Raw genomic sequence first — 13,949 nt, 5'->3', positions numbered from 1 at the left:
AGTATGCGTTTGATATAGATTATTTCAGTGTTGAGTTCCTCTACTGAGGCATTAAAAATTGTGTGGATTATTGCTACATAATGGGTAACTATGTTCTCGGAACAAAAATGTTCAGTGCCTTACTTTACCTTTTTACATGTTGTCTGTCATGTGATACACTACTGATCTTAAAGTAGAAAGTTTTGGTTGGCATATGGCACCTTGTGGGACTTGTGCCAAAGAGCAGCCAGTTGTCCACACAAATGACAGATTTCATGGCTGCCCTATTCTGCTTCCGGTGCACCACGATTAGCCCCCTCATTATGGCCCCCGTTAAGTTGCAATATGAAAAAGTAAAGTTTTTTTTACAAAATTAGAGCTTGTATGCAACTGAATGACTTGTTAATAGACAGGGTGCAGTGTGTGCAATATCTATTTCAACATTTTTAGTGTACTGCACACCTGTTTAGCCAAGAGAATTTTGAGTGTCAGTGCAGATGTTCAGCTGGCTATATAAGATGTAATCAGCAATTATTAAGTAAAGGCAGCAGCAGAACACAATGCTTTTAATTGTCCTACTAGACAGGTAGTTGTTGCATTGTACAGTGTCGTGCAAAAATTTTGTCGTCACGTAATACGTTGTCCTCCCGACGTCCATTTCTTGTATCGAGGGTGAGTTACCTTAATGTAGTATAATCCTCTTACTGATAACCGCAGCAGGTGTTATCTTGAATGAAATTGATAACATTTCTTGAAAAAACGTGTACATTTTCCTCCATGCTCACAATTGAGAAAATAAGAAACCTCACATATTTTAGGCGAATGCTACTTTAAATCTCTCTGTTCATTCTTGTGCCACATTAGACAATTTTGAATACTTTGAACAGTTTTTTATATTTTAGTTAAATGGTTAGTAGGTCTCTCTCTCTCTCTCTCTCTCTCTCTCTCTCTCTCTCACTCACTCACTCACACACACACACACACACACACACACACACACACACACACACACACACACACACGAGAATTTTGTTACTAGTTCAGTGCCTGTTGCTAATTAAAAGACTAAGAGGTTTTCCCTTGTTGAACGTTCCTGGGGACTCCAGTCTCCCTCCTATTTTTGCATGATAGTGCAGTGTTTCACACTAAAAATGCAAAGCATTGTTGAATATGTGTGCAACTTGGGGTACCAGAGTCCACATTCTCTGGAAGGTTCAATTTAAAAAAAAAAGGAAATGTATCTTTTATGCTCGTTTATTTGTAGTGCTTCCTATCTAGAGAAAAAAGCTAGCTACAGACGGGCCTTTCCAGTGTAGTGTGTTTTTTTTTTTTCTCTCTCGGGGTTCTGCCGTGAAAATATAAAATAGAAAATCTGATTGGGTTTTGAATTTTGATGGAATACGTTACGGATAAGGCGGACTTCGTATTACTGATTGAGATAGTGCTGTAATTTGACCGTGCATGGCAGACCGGGTCGGCAACACTACAAAAAGTGACTGTACGGAAATAGCATCAGAAATTAATTGAAATTTACCTTATAATCTTGTTAGAAACATAGTATTAATTATTATATAGTCTTCGTGGCTGTCTTCTTAATTTTCTTGTAGGATGACCTGTTTTCATTGTTCTCCGTCTGTTGAAAATTTCTTTAAGTTGTCACTGTCAGGATTAATTTATAAATTTGGCAATAACTATTTCGAATCACTATTGAAATAACTTGGTTTCGTAATATAGTTTTAATTTCCACTTAAAAGCATATTTAACACAGCGCCGAAAAATACACGTCTTTCGTATGAAGACAAGGGAGAAAGAGTAATCAATTAGTTGTTAAAAACAAACACCTATGCAAAAGTAAAAAAAAAAAAAAATTATTTATAAAAATCGCTCTTGTGGATGCACGATCGTAAATCATATCTTTGTATTGGTGGAGGCGCGATAGTCAAAGTACCGTTACACCAGCTCGATCGACCGCCGTGTCGTCCTCGACTGAGGGTGTCGTCAAGATGTACAGCGGGGTCTCTGCACTGCTGCCCCTGCCCCGACCGTTGTCGTTTTAGCATACCTGGTGGCTCCTCGGTTGGCATCATGAAGCTGAGTGCACCACGTTCCGGTCTTTCCGCCGTGAAAAAATTCCCGGCAGTTTTTGGGGTCAAACTCAGATCCCGCGAAGGACGGTCGGCTGTGCAGACTGCTCGGCCACACCGAACCCTATCTGTAGGATTTTCCTCATTTTTTGGTCACTTCCTAGAAAAATGTAAAAGAGTTGTTTTTGTGCCTGTAAAGGTACGTTTAGAGTTTTTTGATCCTCATCCTTCTCACTCCATTTGGTAGACAGTTGGTTGCAGTTGTACCTAAATGTGTGTTGACAGTTTTCTGTACTATTAAAAATTCTTCATTCAGTATTTACTATAAAACCGGATAATTCTCACCCTGTTTGTCCCACATGTATATGGGTTAGGTGCATAAGTTTATAGCATTTTGCTGTAAGTTTAATTAAAACACCGGATGCACGTAACAGAGACTTTATTTATCAATAATATGCCAACGCTGGGGTAACTTTTTTATTGAGCGACTGTAGAAATCGAGTGGTTTCGAGTCGAAGAACTCGTCGAGCCGTGTTTGGAGAGCATTTTCGTGCGGAAAGAAAGTTCCTCGCAGGTTGTTTAATAGAGAGCAGAGATGATGAAATTATGAGGGCGTGAGGTCAGGGAGTAAAGTGGGTGCGCAATGACTTCCCGGCCCGACTCCTTTATAATGTGTTTTATCAGTGTATCAGAAAGCGAGTGGGGTGTTACTGTGGAATAGCGCCACTTCACACGGTCTTCCCGGTCTCTGTTCTCGGACTGCATCTGCGAGACATCGCAGGTGTTAACAATAAGTTTCAGCAGTAATGGTTACACCTTGGGAAACACTTCGTAGTACACCACACTGTCACTGTTCCACCAGATGCAGAACATTATCTTTTGTGGATGCACCTAGTTCCTTATAAGGGGAGTTGCTGCTTTGTTTGGGATCAGCCATTCCTTTCCTTTCCCCTGTCCTTACATTGACATAAACGGACCATTTCTCATCGCCAGTAACGATACGAGATAGGAAGGGTCAGTATTGTTCACGAGCCAATTAATGATGAGCAAGCAGAGATCCATGTACGGTCACGTGCTGATTTTTGTCATTTCGCATAGAGCGTGCGGCACCTGTGCACCGCAATTTTTGATCCTTCCCCATTGCACACAAATGTCACACTGTGGTGGAATGGTCACAGTTCGTCACATTTGCCAGTTCTCGAATACACTGATGTGGGTCGTTGCAGATTAATGTGTTCAAACGATCTTTATTAAACCGTGAAGGTCTTCCTGAATGTGGAGAGTCACGAACATCAAAACAATTCTTCTTAAAATGAGGAAACCATTTTCTTGCTGTGTGCTGTCCAGTTGCATTATCACCATACGAGATGCAAATGTTGTTGGCTGCCTCCACATCTGTCACCCCTCTGTTGAACTGAAAACAGAAGACTGTGTCAAAAATGTTAAGATTTCTCCACTTGGCACTCCATTTTCTAGTGTCCACTGTTCTGCTCACTATCTCCAAATGACAATATGGAAACTCGGAATAGCAATAGTGAACTAAAAATAAATAATGACAATCGACAAATAAACCCACAGCAGCCAGAACACCAATATGCAAAACAATAACACTGTAACCTTGTGCATCACCTTCACACATAAATCTGTACATGCTCTTTGTAGCATCATAAATTTCTGTTCCTAAGCTACAGCGGATGGATGATGCTATTTTTTCCTGTGTGCTGCTCGCCTTTTCATTTGAAACCAGGTATCAGGTTTGTAACCCACAATTACATATTCTGGTGTGTGTGTGTGTGTGTGTGTGTGTGTGTGTGTGTGTGTGTGTGTGTTTTGGATAGTAGTAAGAAGTTTATTATTTTTAAGATACATGAAAATCACCACCTCAACTGCTGTTACAGTGGTGTGCAACTAAGAAGATGGCTGTGTGATGCGGGGAGAGGGATTTTTGAGTACTATGTGCCATCACTACAGTGCTCTCTGCCTCTGTCCTGTACCACACACTCAGACTGCTGCTGATTCTTGTAATGGCAATGCTGCATTAAACACCACACGGGGCCAGTGTTTCTTCTTCTGACTCTCCATGGAAAAGTTTATATTCTCGGTACTGTCGCTGTCACTTCTTAATGTAACACTTATAATGTTTATATTGTGTCCCCCGTACTGAATGCTACTGTAGCTAAGTATCCTCACTGTAGCTAAAATAACACAAAATTGACAGTAAATTTTGTATGCGCACCCCAATTAGTGAGATACAGACTGACGCAATTGAATGACACCGTTGGTTGGAGTATCACGCGATACTCCACTCCTGATGACTGCTCTTCACCCCTCCTCGCATACGCACCACTAACGGCAGCCGAGGTGACGACTTGTGTACACCTTAAACTGTTGGCAACTGTGGCAACAGTGAGCAGAATGTGCGTAAAGTTATTAGTTTTGTTTGTTTGCGGCTTTTGTTTCACCATTTGTAAATCGAGACAGTGGACTCAATTATTTTTAACTATGCTGTGCAACCGTATTTTCCTTTTTAAAGTGGTTTGGGTGAACCACTGCAGGTTTGTCGACGCTATCGAGGCGATGCTGGCTCGTGACATCTCGGACAACAGACGCATCGGGGAGCTGGGAGCACAGGCGGTGGTTTCGGCACAGGTGTGCGGGAGCTCGGACAAGCTGCGGGTGCTGACGCACTGCAACACGGGTTCGCTGGCCACTGCGGGCTACGGCACGGCCCTCGGCATCATCCGGGCGCTGCACGCCATAGGCAAGCTCGGTAGGGTAGCTCTCTCTCCAGTAGAAGTGTGAATTAGTGAAGGATGTGGAATAGTTTGTACAATCACTTTCATTATATTTGTGCCCTTTTTCTTAAACTGAGTGCACGATTGCTATAGTATTCCCGTGTACGAGATGCGGCACAACTAGAGCACTCGTTCACTGGATGAGATACAAATATAAAAAGAAATGATCTCTTGAACGCAACATATGTAGTGTTTCCAGTCCAAATTTTTTTGATAAATTGAACACTACACCATTCTCTTTGATTTTTGAGTGTCCTATTTCTTTTAACTCCAGGAAATTATTTGAAGGTGTATCCTTAGTAAAATGAAAACATGGTAAGAATAAGCAACTCAACAGGTTGTCCTATTTCATCTGTGGGTTTGAATACCCTGAACTTCATTTCTAATTTTCCCCAGCCTGTAATACGGGAAGAGCAGATTTCTGCCACCACATAGAGGAACTATTGAGTCACACACAGGTGCAATGAAAAAGCTGCTAAAATATTCAGCTTTCATTTTAAGTCCTTCATCACAAGAAGAAAACTTGCGCACATTCACACGAGTACAACTTGCAGAAACACAGTCACTATCATCTCCAGGCACAGGGCCTCGTATGCGACTGCATCTGAGGGGGGCAGTGAACTGTGCTGTTGTGGGTAGTGGGGAAACAGAGGAGGTGAAACGAGAGTAGGGGGAGATTTAGTGGGGTAGGGGTGGGGGAAGATGGTAGTACTGCATGTAGGATTGTGCAAGGATGTGGCAGGGGCAAGAGACAACTGGACCTCCCAATTACTGAGTGTGCCATCCCATTATGATGTGCTTCACTTTAGTAGGGCCTATGCCATCTGGATTCTTCCACTTACCCGAGCTTTTCTGAGATGCGTAGATTGGGACTCCCCTGCAATAATATATCCTTGTTCCTGTAACCCCCCCTGACCTCAGTCTCAGCTAGTCTCTATCATCCGCCTGCCTATCACTTTTCTGTTACCACTGTTTCTCTCCTTCCCCCCGCCCCCCCTCCCCCCCGCCACCAAACACACACACAGTAGCCTTTCCGGTCTCTACCACATCTCTTCCCATTCCCACTGGCAGCACTAGCATCTCCACACATTCCTATCGTGCTGTCACTCCCCTCTCCCCATCCCTCTTCCATATCCCCACTATCCACCTCCGCGACATTTCTGCTCACCTCAGGCACAGTGGTAGCCAGGCCGTAGCATCCAGATATGACAGGCCTCTGATGTACTTGGTCTGATGGCTTATTTTCAATGTGCATGTCTGCAACGTGTTCCTCCCCTGTGGAGAGCAGAAAATCTCTCGTTTTCATATTATTACTGATATGCATGCAACAGGATGTACTACCTAAAATGTTCCAAAACGGCACATGAAAATGGGGAGATCTGGGGCTCGTACCTTGGGTTCTGTTGCTGATGGAAAGGTGGGGATCAAGTGTTTTTGATACCCCTTGGGCAAGAGACCATTTGTATATGCAGCAGAAGGATCCTCTTAGTGTCACTATTCTACAGTACAAGTCAAAGTTGGTTCTTTTTCCACGTGGCCTGCAGTTGGCGTTTAAGGGTCTTAAGGAGGCACCATTAGCTCACAAACGGCTCCTTAGAAACCCTCAAAAAAGAATTTTTGTTACTATTTTTTTGTACCAAAACAGATCATGGATTTCGAGAGAGCTATGCGCAGGAAATGAGTAAAATCCTTGCAATATATTCGTAAGAGCCCAACGTTGAACAATCTTAGAAATTTTCTTGGTATCTTTTCCTGTTTCCAAGATAAAGCGGCTCGAAGTTACCCTACTTGTACATGTAAAATAAGGCGTTAGGCTAAAAATGTAGTTTATAAAGTAATATAGATCGGATAAATATCTTGTAAAATGTCTCTGTTGTTATCATAAGGGTTCTGGGAACCCCATGTTGTTGTACTGAAGCACATGTAAAACTTCTGTGCACGTAAAGTCTGCTGGTCAGATGTGTAAAATTAGTTCTGTGTTGTTTGAATTTCACGTAGATAAAATATCAAAATTTTACTGATCCATAAAGTTGTTTAGATATGAGTGACATGTCCTTCTGTGTCAGGGAAAAGAAGGGATAGCATAAAAGTGCCCCTATCTGAGCACCAAAAAGGCAAATATGCTCCTGTTTAAAAGACTCTGCCTGAAAAAGAGATACCAGCTGCCTCATTCTACCTTCCTCAGCACCTCTAAAAAATTTTCTCCCAACTTGTGGCATGCAAACATATGTGTGCTTCTTATGCTCAAAGAGGCGGAGACAGTGGCAGTGGGAAAGAGATCAAAAAGTAACAAATACCAGAAGGTAGTAGACAGTGGTTGTGGTATAGAAAGAGCGAAGCAGTGGCAGTATGAGAGAAAGAAAGAGAAACAGTGGCAGTGGAACATAGCTGACAGTGTTAGGAAAAGAGTGAAGTAGACAGTGCCAGTGGGAGAGGAATAAAGGGACAGAGAAAGTGGAAGCATGTGACAGCCAGTGGTAATGAGAGACAGAGACTATGACAATGATGACAAGGAAAAGGGAGTCAGTGGCAATGAGAGGAAACGGTACTAGTAGAACAGAACGAAGGAGACTGTGACAATGATAGTTGGAGAGCCACAAAGTTGTAGTGACAATGAATTCGGCTGACTGACTGAGAGAGAATGGGCGAGTGGAAGTGGATGGTTATGAGCGACTTAGACAATGGGCTAGTGGTTGTGAGTGAGTTACGGTTAGGGGAGTTTAGCTCGTGGGAGTGAGAAGTGAGTTGCATGTTAGAAAGAGCACAAATATGTTCGCACGCCAAGATATTTGGGAAAAATTTTAAGGGCTCGGAGGAATGTAGAAAGAGGCAGCTGGTACCCCACTTTCCTGTCAGTCTTTTAAACAGGAGCATATTTGCCTCTTTTGTGCTACAATAGGAGCATTGTTCCACTGGTTACTTTATCTTGGACTCTCAATTGGTTTATTTCCCCATTCTGTTCCTCTTTTTCTTCCCAGAGGAAGGAACTAACAGCCCCAAAAATTAAGACAATTTTTGTAATTTTATATGGCTTGTGCATGTGGAGCTCCACAGCTTGAAGAATGGCATATTATAATATATATCTGTCCAGTGTCTTGAAAGGAGGATATAAGATGAAATCAACAAAACCAAAACGAGGATAGTGGAATGTAGTCAAATTAAATCGGGTGATGCTGAGGAATTAGATTAGGAAATGAGACACTTAAAGTAGTAAAGGAGTTTTGCTATTTAGGGAGTAAAGTAACTGATGATGGTCGAAGTAGAGAGGATATAAAATGTAGACTGGCAATGGCAAGGAAATCGTTTCTGAAGAAGAGAAATTTGTTAACATCGAGTATAGATTTAAGTGTCAGGAAGTCGTTTCTGAAAGTATTTGTATGGAGTGTAGCCATGCATGGAAGTGAAACATGGACGATAACTAGTTTGGACAAGAAGAGAATAGAAGCATTCGAAATGTGGTGCTACAGAAGAATGCTGACGATAAGGTGGGTAGATCACGTAACTAATGAGGAGGTATTGAATAGGATTGGGGAGAAGAGAAGTTTGTGGCACAACTTGACTAGAAGAAGGGATCGGTTGGTAGGACATGTTCTGAGACATCGAGGGATCACCAGTTTAGTACTGGAGGGCAATGTGGAGGGTAAAAATCGTAGAGTGAGACCAAGAGATGAATAAACTAAGCAGATTCAGAAGGATGTAGGCTGCAGTAGGTACTGGGAGATGAAGAAGCTTGCACAGGATAGAGTAGCATGGAGAGCTGCATCAAACCAGTCTCAGGACTGAAGACGACGACAACAACAACAACAACAACAACAACAACAACTGTCCAACAAAATCTCCATTGTATTTTATTTCACGGGACTACGTTTGGACATTGCCCATCATCAGTACTATCTGTATTACACAAAAGCAATACAGTCTTACTTCTTACAAAGTACTTACAGTGCAGATTTTAGTGATTTATGCATATCATTTTTAAGTTCTTTATTATTAAATTTGCCTTATATGTGATATTCTCCTTCATGATGTCCACCTGCTTAGCAGGGTGGTAACGTGCTTGCCTCCCAGGCAAGTGGGCCCGGGTTCGGTTCCTGACCTTGTTGGAGATTTTCTTGTCTCGGGGACTGGGTGTTGTGTTGCTCTCGTCAGCATTTCATCCTCATCACCAGCGCGCAAGTCGCCCAGTGTGGCGTCTACTGAAATGTGACTTGTACTTGGTGGCCAAACTTCCCTGGATGAGGCCTCCCAGCCGATGTTGCCATATGCTCATTTCATTCCCCTTCGTGATGTAAATGTAATCATACTGGTACTTGGTTGTATATAACAATGGAAAATCCAGGACGGAACATAACAATATTATGAGAAGGGTAGTTGCCATTCACCACATAGTGGAGGCGCTGAGTCGCACGTAGGCACAGCAAAAATATTGTCAGAATGTGAGCTTTCGGCCAACAAGGCCTTCATCGAAAATACACACACACACACACACACACACACACACACACACACACACACACACAGTCTCTAGCTGCTGAAGCCAGTCTGGCCAAGTGGCCAGAGACTGTGGTTGTGTGTGTGTGCGTGTGTGTGTGTGTGTGTGTGTGTGTGTGTGTGTGAGGTGTTTGGTGTTTATTTTCATCAAAGGCCTTATTGGCCAAAAGCCCACTTTCTGACAGTCTCTTTGTTATGCCTATCTGCAACTCATTATCTCTGCTATATGGTAAGAAGCAACTATCCTTTTCATAATATTGTTACTTGACTGTATATAGACCTATGTAATCACAATATGGAATTTCTTATGATATGCAGTTGTCATTGCCAGTTGGTGTACATGCAAAGATTGCTTTCAGTATACTTCATAGAACATATATAATACTAGGTCTAATATGTATTGTCTCTGTTAGCAGAAAAAAAGAAATGTGTTTTTGTTGAGGTGTACTAGAAAAATTTTTGATGATTTTTTAGATTTTTCAGTTCATTTATAATAATGTCAGCATGTTTCGTTATATATGTGAAAATTTTTATTTCTTTCAAGATATTGAGTAAGTTGCCTTTTTCAGCAATTATGTAAGACTGGTAGTCACTGTGTTGGCACTGGTTGCATGATTTTGTTATTTTGAAGGTGTACTAAATGAAGACAGTCTCGTGTCAGTTACATCCAGATGTTCTATAAATCTTGTCTTGAAATTTTGTCCTATGAACATTTTCCCACAGTTATCGCATTTTAACATGTAAGTAACTGTAAAAATTTACACAGGAAAAACTGAATGAAATTTCAAATCACGATTTGAAGAACATATGTGTGTAAGTGGCATGAACCTCTCTTTATTCAGTACACACTTAGAACAACAAACCACCCAACCAGTGACACAATACAATGCCTGTCAGTCCTACATATTGGTGAAAAAAGATAGCTCACTAAATATTTTGAAAGAAAGAAATAAATTTTTCACATATACAACGAAACATGCTGACATTATATGTGGTTGTAGGCTTTCCCGGCGTAAACTATTGATTAAGATTTCTTGGGTCTCTAACCGGGTGGTAGCGCTGATATCTCGCGACGTTTCGGGAAGATATCAGTGCTACCACCCGGCTGGAGACCCAAGAAATCTTCATCCATGCTGACATTATTAAAACGAACTGCTCAAAAAAAAAAAAAAAAAAATTATCGTTGAACATTTTGCTAGTATACTTCAGTGAAAACACATTTCTTTTTTCTGCTAACAGAGATAATACATGTTAGAAGCAGCATTATACTGTATATATTCTATGATGTGTACCGAAAGTAATCTTTGCATGTACACCAATTGGCAATGACAACTGCATATATCTTACAAAAAGAAAATCCATATGCTGGTTACATATATGTATATGTAAATCATGTAATCATGTGATTACATGAACATTACAGAATATTGTCATCGGGATACGCTAGATATTGTCACCTGTAAAAAGAACTGAAAAACCATATGTGCATAAAATACAACAAAATGCACTGTAAGCAACTTAATGTTAGAAGTATGTGTGTTTTGTGTAATACAGATATTGCTTATGATGTGCAATGCATGAAACTAGTCTGGTGGAATGAAATACTACTATAAAGTAGCTTTTGTCGTATAATTAATCAATAAGATGACATATTTACAATTTTTTCTGTGTCTCTCGGCAGTACTAATAATTTCTCCCTTGGAAGTACACTTGGCCAGTCAACTTGTACCATAATCTTGTAGGCTTCTTAAGCAATTTTTCTCCTTGGTATTGTAACGACACTCTAAGAGGAGGCAAAATGTGAGGATAAGAGAGTATGTGTTGTCCTCTTCAGGGGTGTTATGGTATTCCATAAAAACATTCTTAGCTAGGCAACTCAGAAATATTTGCAATGGCAGTTCACAAACTTAAACTGGACCTATTTTAAAGTCTCTTTAATTGCTAACTTAACCATCTCACTACATGCAGTACCTAAAGAGATGAACACATGACAAAAACGGTTTGTACTTGGGTAACTCTTGCTTAACTGTTGTATAAAAGGGTGTGCATTTATATTATTCTGCAGGTTCCATTTTCAATAAGCTTCAAATCCAAGTCATGGAAAAATCTGGGCAATAAATAACAAATTTTCAGATCTAAGTTTAAAAATGTGTACATGTGGCATACTTTTTACTCTTATTCTGTAAAACAGTTCTTCCTAGTTATTTAGTTCAGAACATGATGCTGCATTGTAGTTCTGATATTTTCTTTCTATGATTTGTAATCTATGTCCTGCTACAGATAGTGACCCATTTCATAACTGAGTAATTGTCATATAGTTCCATGATAACTGAGAAATAAATAGGTATGGAAATAAAGATATGGCATAAAGAATAACTAGAATACAAAAATTATGGTGAAAGGAATGTATTTCAAAGTTTATTTGTGCAGTACTCTGCTTTCTAGATTAAAATGTTTGGTTGGAGTCACTAGATTGTGGTGCTCTGTTCTTTCATCAGCTTGAAGCATTTAATAAATGTATAGAAATTGCAGCACTTTATGCTAAAATTACAGTTATGCTCAGATTATATTGTATCTCATTGACTACATTGCCTAGGAATAAGTTACGCAAAAGGCAGTTGGGCCATTAATTTAACATTCAAATGTGTTTATGGAGACTTGAAAATTGACAGAAAAATAGTGTGCTGTATGTGTCTTGTATTTTTAGGGTTATCAGGAGAGGTTTGATTGTCCCACAGTTCGGTGTAACTTCAACTTAAAAGTCCCACTTGGATGCAAAAAGAAAATAGTACTTTATAGTTGGATGTAAAACAAAAATAATGTTACATGGGCGTATGTATAAAGCATAATTTAGATACAAGTTTTGAATAACTGCTTATCATATTCAACAGTCAACTGAGTTGGCTAACAAGAAATGCAGTTGATCTACATCGACTGAGGATATATTTTACATTGTTTCTCTTGTTTCCCCAACAGACCACGTATACTGCACCGAAACTCGCCCATACAACCAGGGTGCCCGCCTCACCGCATACGAACTCGTACACGAGCAGATCCCGGCGACGTTGGTGTGTGACAGCATGGTTGCCGCTCTGATGAAGGTGCGTTCCATCTCGGCTGTCGTCGTGGGCGCTGACCGTGTGGCTGCCAACGGTGACACTGCCAACAAAATTGGTACATACCAGGTGAGAGATAGTGTGGGTTTTGGGGACTGTGTGTTCATTGGCAGTTCAAGCAACAAAAAAGTTACTAACTGAATGCACCAAGTATTAGTCTGGTACATTAGTTTGTATGGTTTTGTTTTGTGTGTTGGTATCTCAGTTGGTATGGGCTTATTTATCGATTGTCATTTTTTATTTGTAATTGACTATTGCTATTTGAGTTTACATATAGCCATTCTATCATTTGGTGATAGTGGAACTGTGAACACTAGAAATCGGAACATTCCTATGTATTCTTCAGTTTGAGCTCAATAGAGGGGTGACAGCAGTGGAGGCAGCCAGAATCATTGTATGGGGATAATGCCGTTGCACAGAGCATGGCAAGAAAATGGTTGTCTCATTTTAAGGATGATTGTTTTAACATTAGTGACTCTCCACGTTCAGGAAGACCTTCGAGATTTGATGGCGATAGTTTAAATGCGTTAATCCACTGTGATACGCGGCAGCGTATTTTAGAACTGGCAAATGTGGTCGACTGTGATCACTCTACCATTATGTGACATTTACAGGGAGTGGGGAAGGTTCAAAAATCTGGTTTACGGGTACAGCATGCTTTAAGCCAAAAATCACAAAAATAAGCATGTAGCCATATATATGTCTCTGCTTACTCATCGTCAGTTGGCTCGTGAACAACACCATCCATTCCTACCTTGCATCGTTTCTTTTGAATATGTTGCCATTTCTGGGGTTACGGATACCGTGAGACGAGAGAACACAACTGTTTTTATCGAAATGCGTATCTGATTACGTTCTACTGATGTGAGAATATTACAGTGTGTCTTGTTTCCGAACATACCATCTGCCCCGCCACTCTCTCATTGGCACCTCAGAGCCAGCAGCTGACACACCTCCTTTCCTTCTTCATACGTCGCGGTGAGTGTGAACGACAGTGCAGCACTAACCACGTGGGTACGCCACTGGGCCGTATTGAGACTTTTACAGTCTCCTGCAGAAATGAATACTATTATTGGGTATTTGTCCAATTTTAGAGTTATTTCTACAATGAATGGATTCCTACAAACTGCATTTTAAACATGGTTTGATGTTCCTAAAAAGCCAAAGTATGCAGTATAGATTCCCACGGTTGGTAGTATGTAATTTGCTGTCCACTCGCTACTTCCTTCCCCGCACTCATCCTATAGTTGGACTCACGAACGACATTGATCGAATTTAGGCTTGCTCTGCACACCTACGTCACTATGCTCCGACAGCTAACGAGCTTTCAGTATGTTCTGAGTGCTGTGCTGTGAACGGTATAGCTAATGCGAGCATTAAATGTGGTCGTAGCGAATTGTTTAGTGACTTTTGATACCACTTGTTGCGAGTTGTGTTAAGTGATCCGTTTTTCAAAGGCGAGCGAGAGACATAGTGTGCAGGAT

General features: G+C 40.8%; 1 protein-coding gene across 1 annotated transcript in view; it reads left to right on the top strand.

Annotated features, from left to right (window-relative positions):
- LOC126428316 (methylthioribose-1-phosphate isomerase) overlaps positions 1-13,949 on the top strand; it is a 75,967-nt gene that overhangs the window by 18,776 nt on the left and 43,242 nt on the right. The window contains exons 3-4 of the mRNA XM_050090250.1: positions 4,619-4,833; positions 12,326-12,534. Coding sequence (XP_049946207.1) covers positions 4,619-4,833; positions 12,326-12,534 — 424 coding nt within the window. The remainder of the gene's footprint in view (positions 1-4,618; positions 4,834-12,325; positions 12,535-13,949) is intronic.

This window comes from Schistocerca serialis, chromosome 12 (genome assembly GCF_023864345.2).
Source record: "Schistocerca serialis cubense isolate TAMUIC-IGC-003099 chromosome 12, iqSchSeri2.2, whole genome shotgun sequence".
Taxonomy (NCBI): Eukaryota; Metazoa; Arthropoda; class Insecta; order Orthoptera; family Acrididae; genus Schistocerca; species Schistocerca serialis.
The sequence above is the reverse complement of the archived record's forward strand: the minus strand, read 5'-3'. Positions and strand labels throughout refer to the sequence as shown.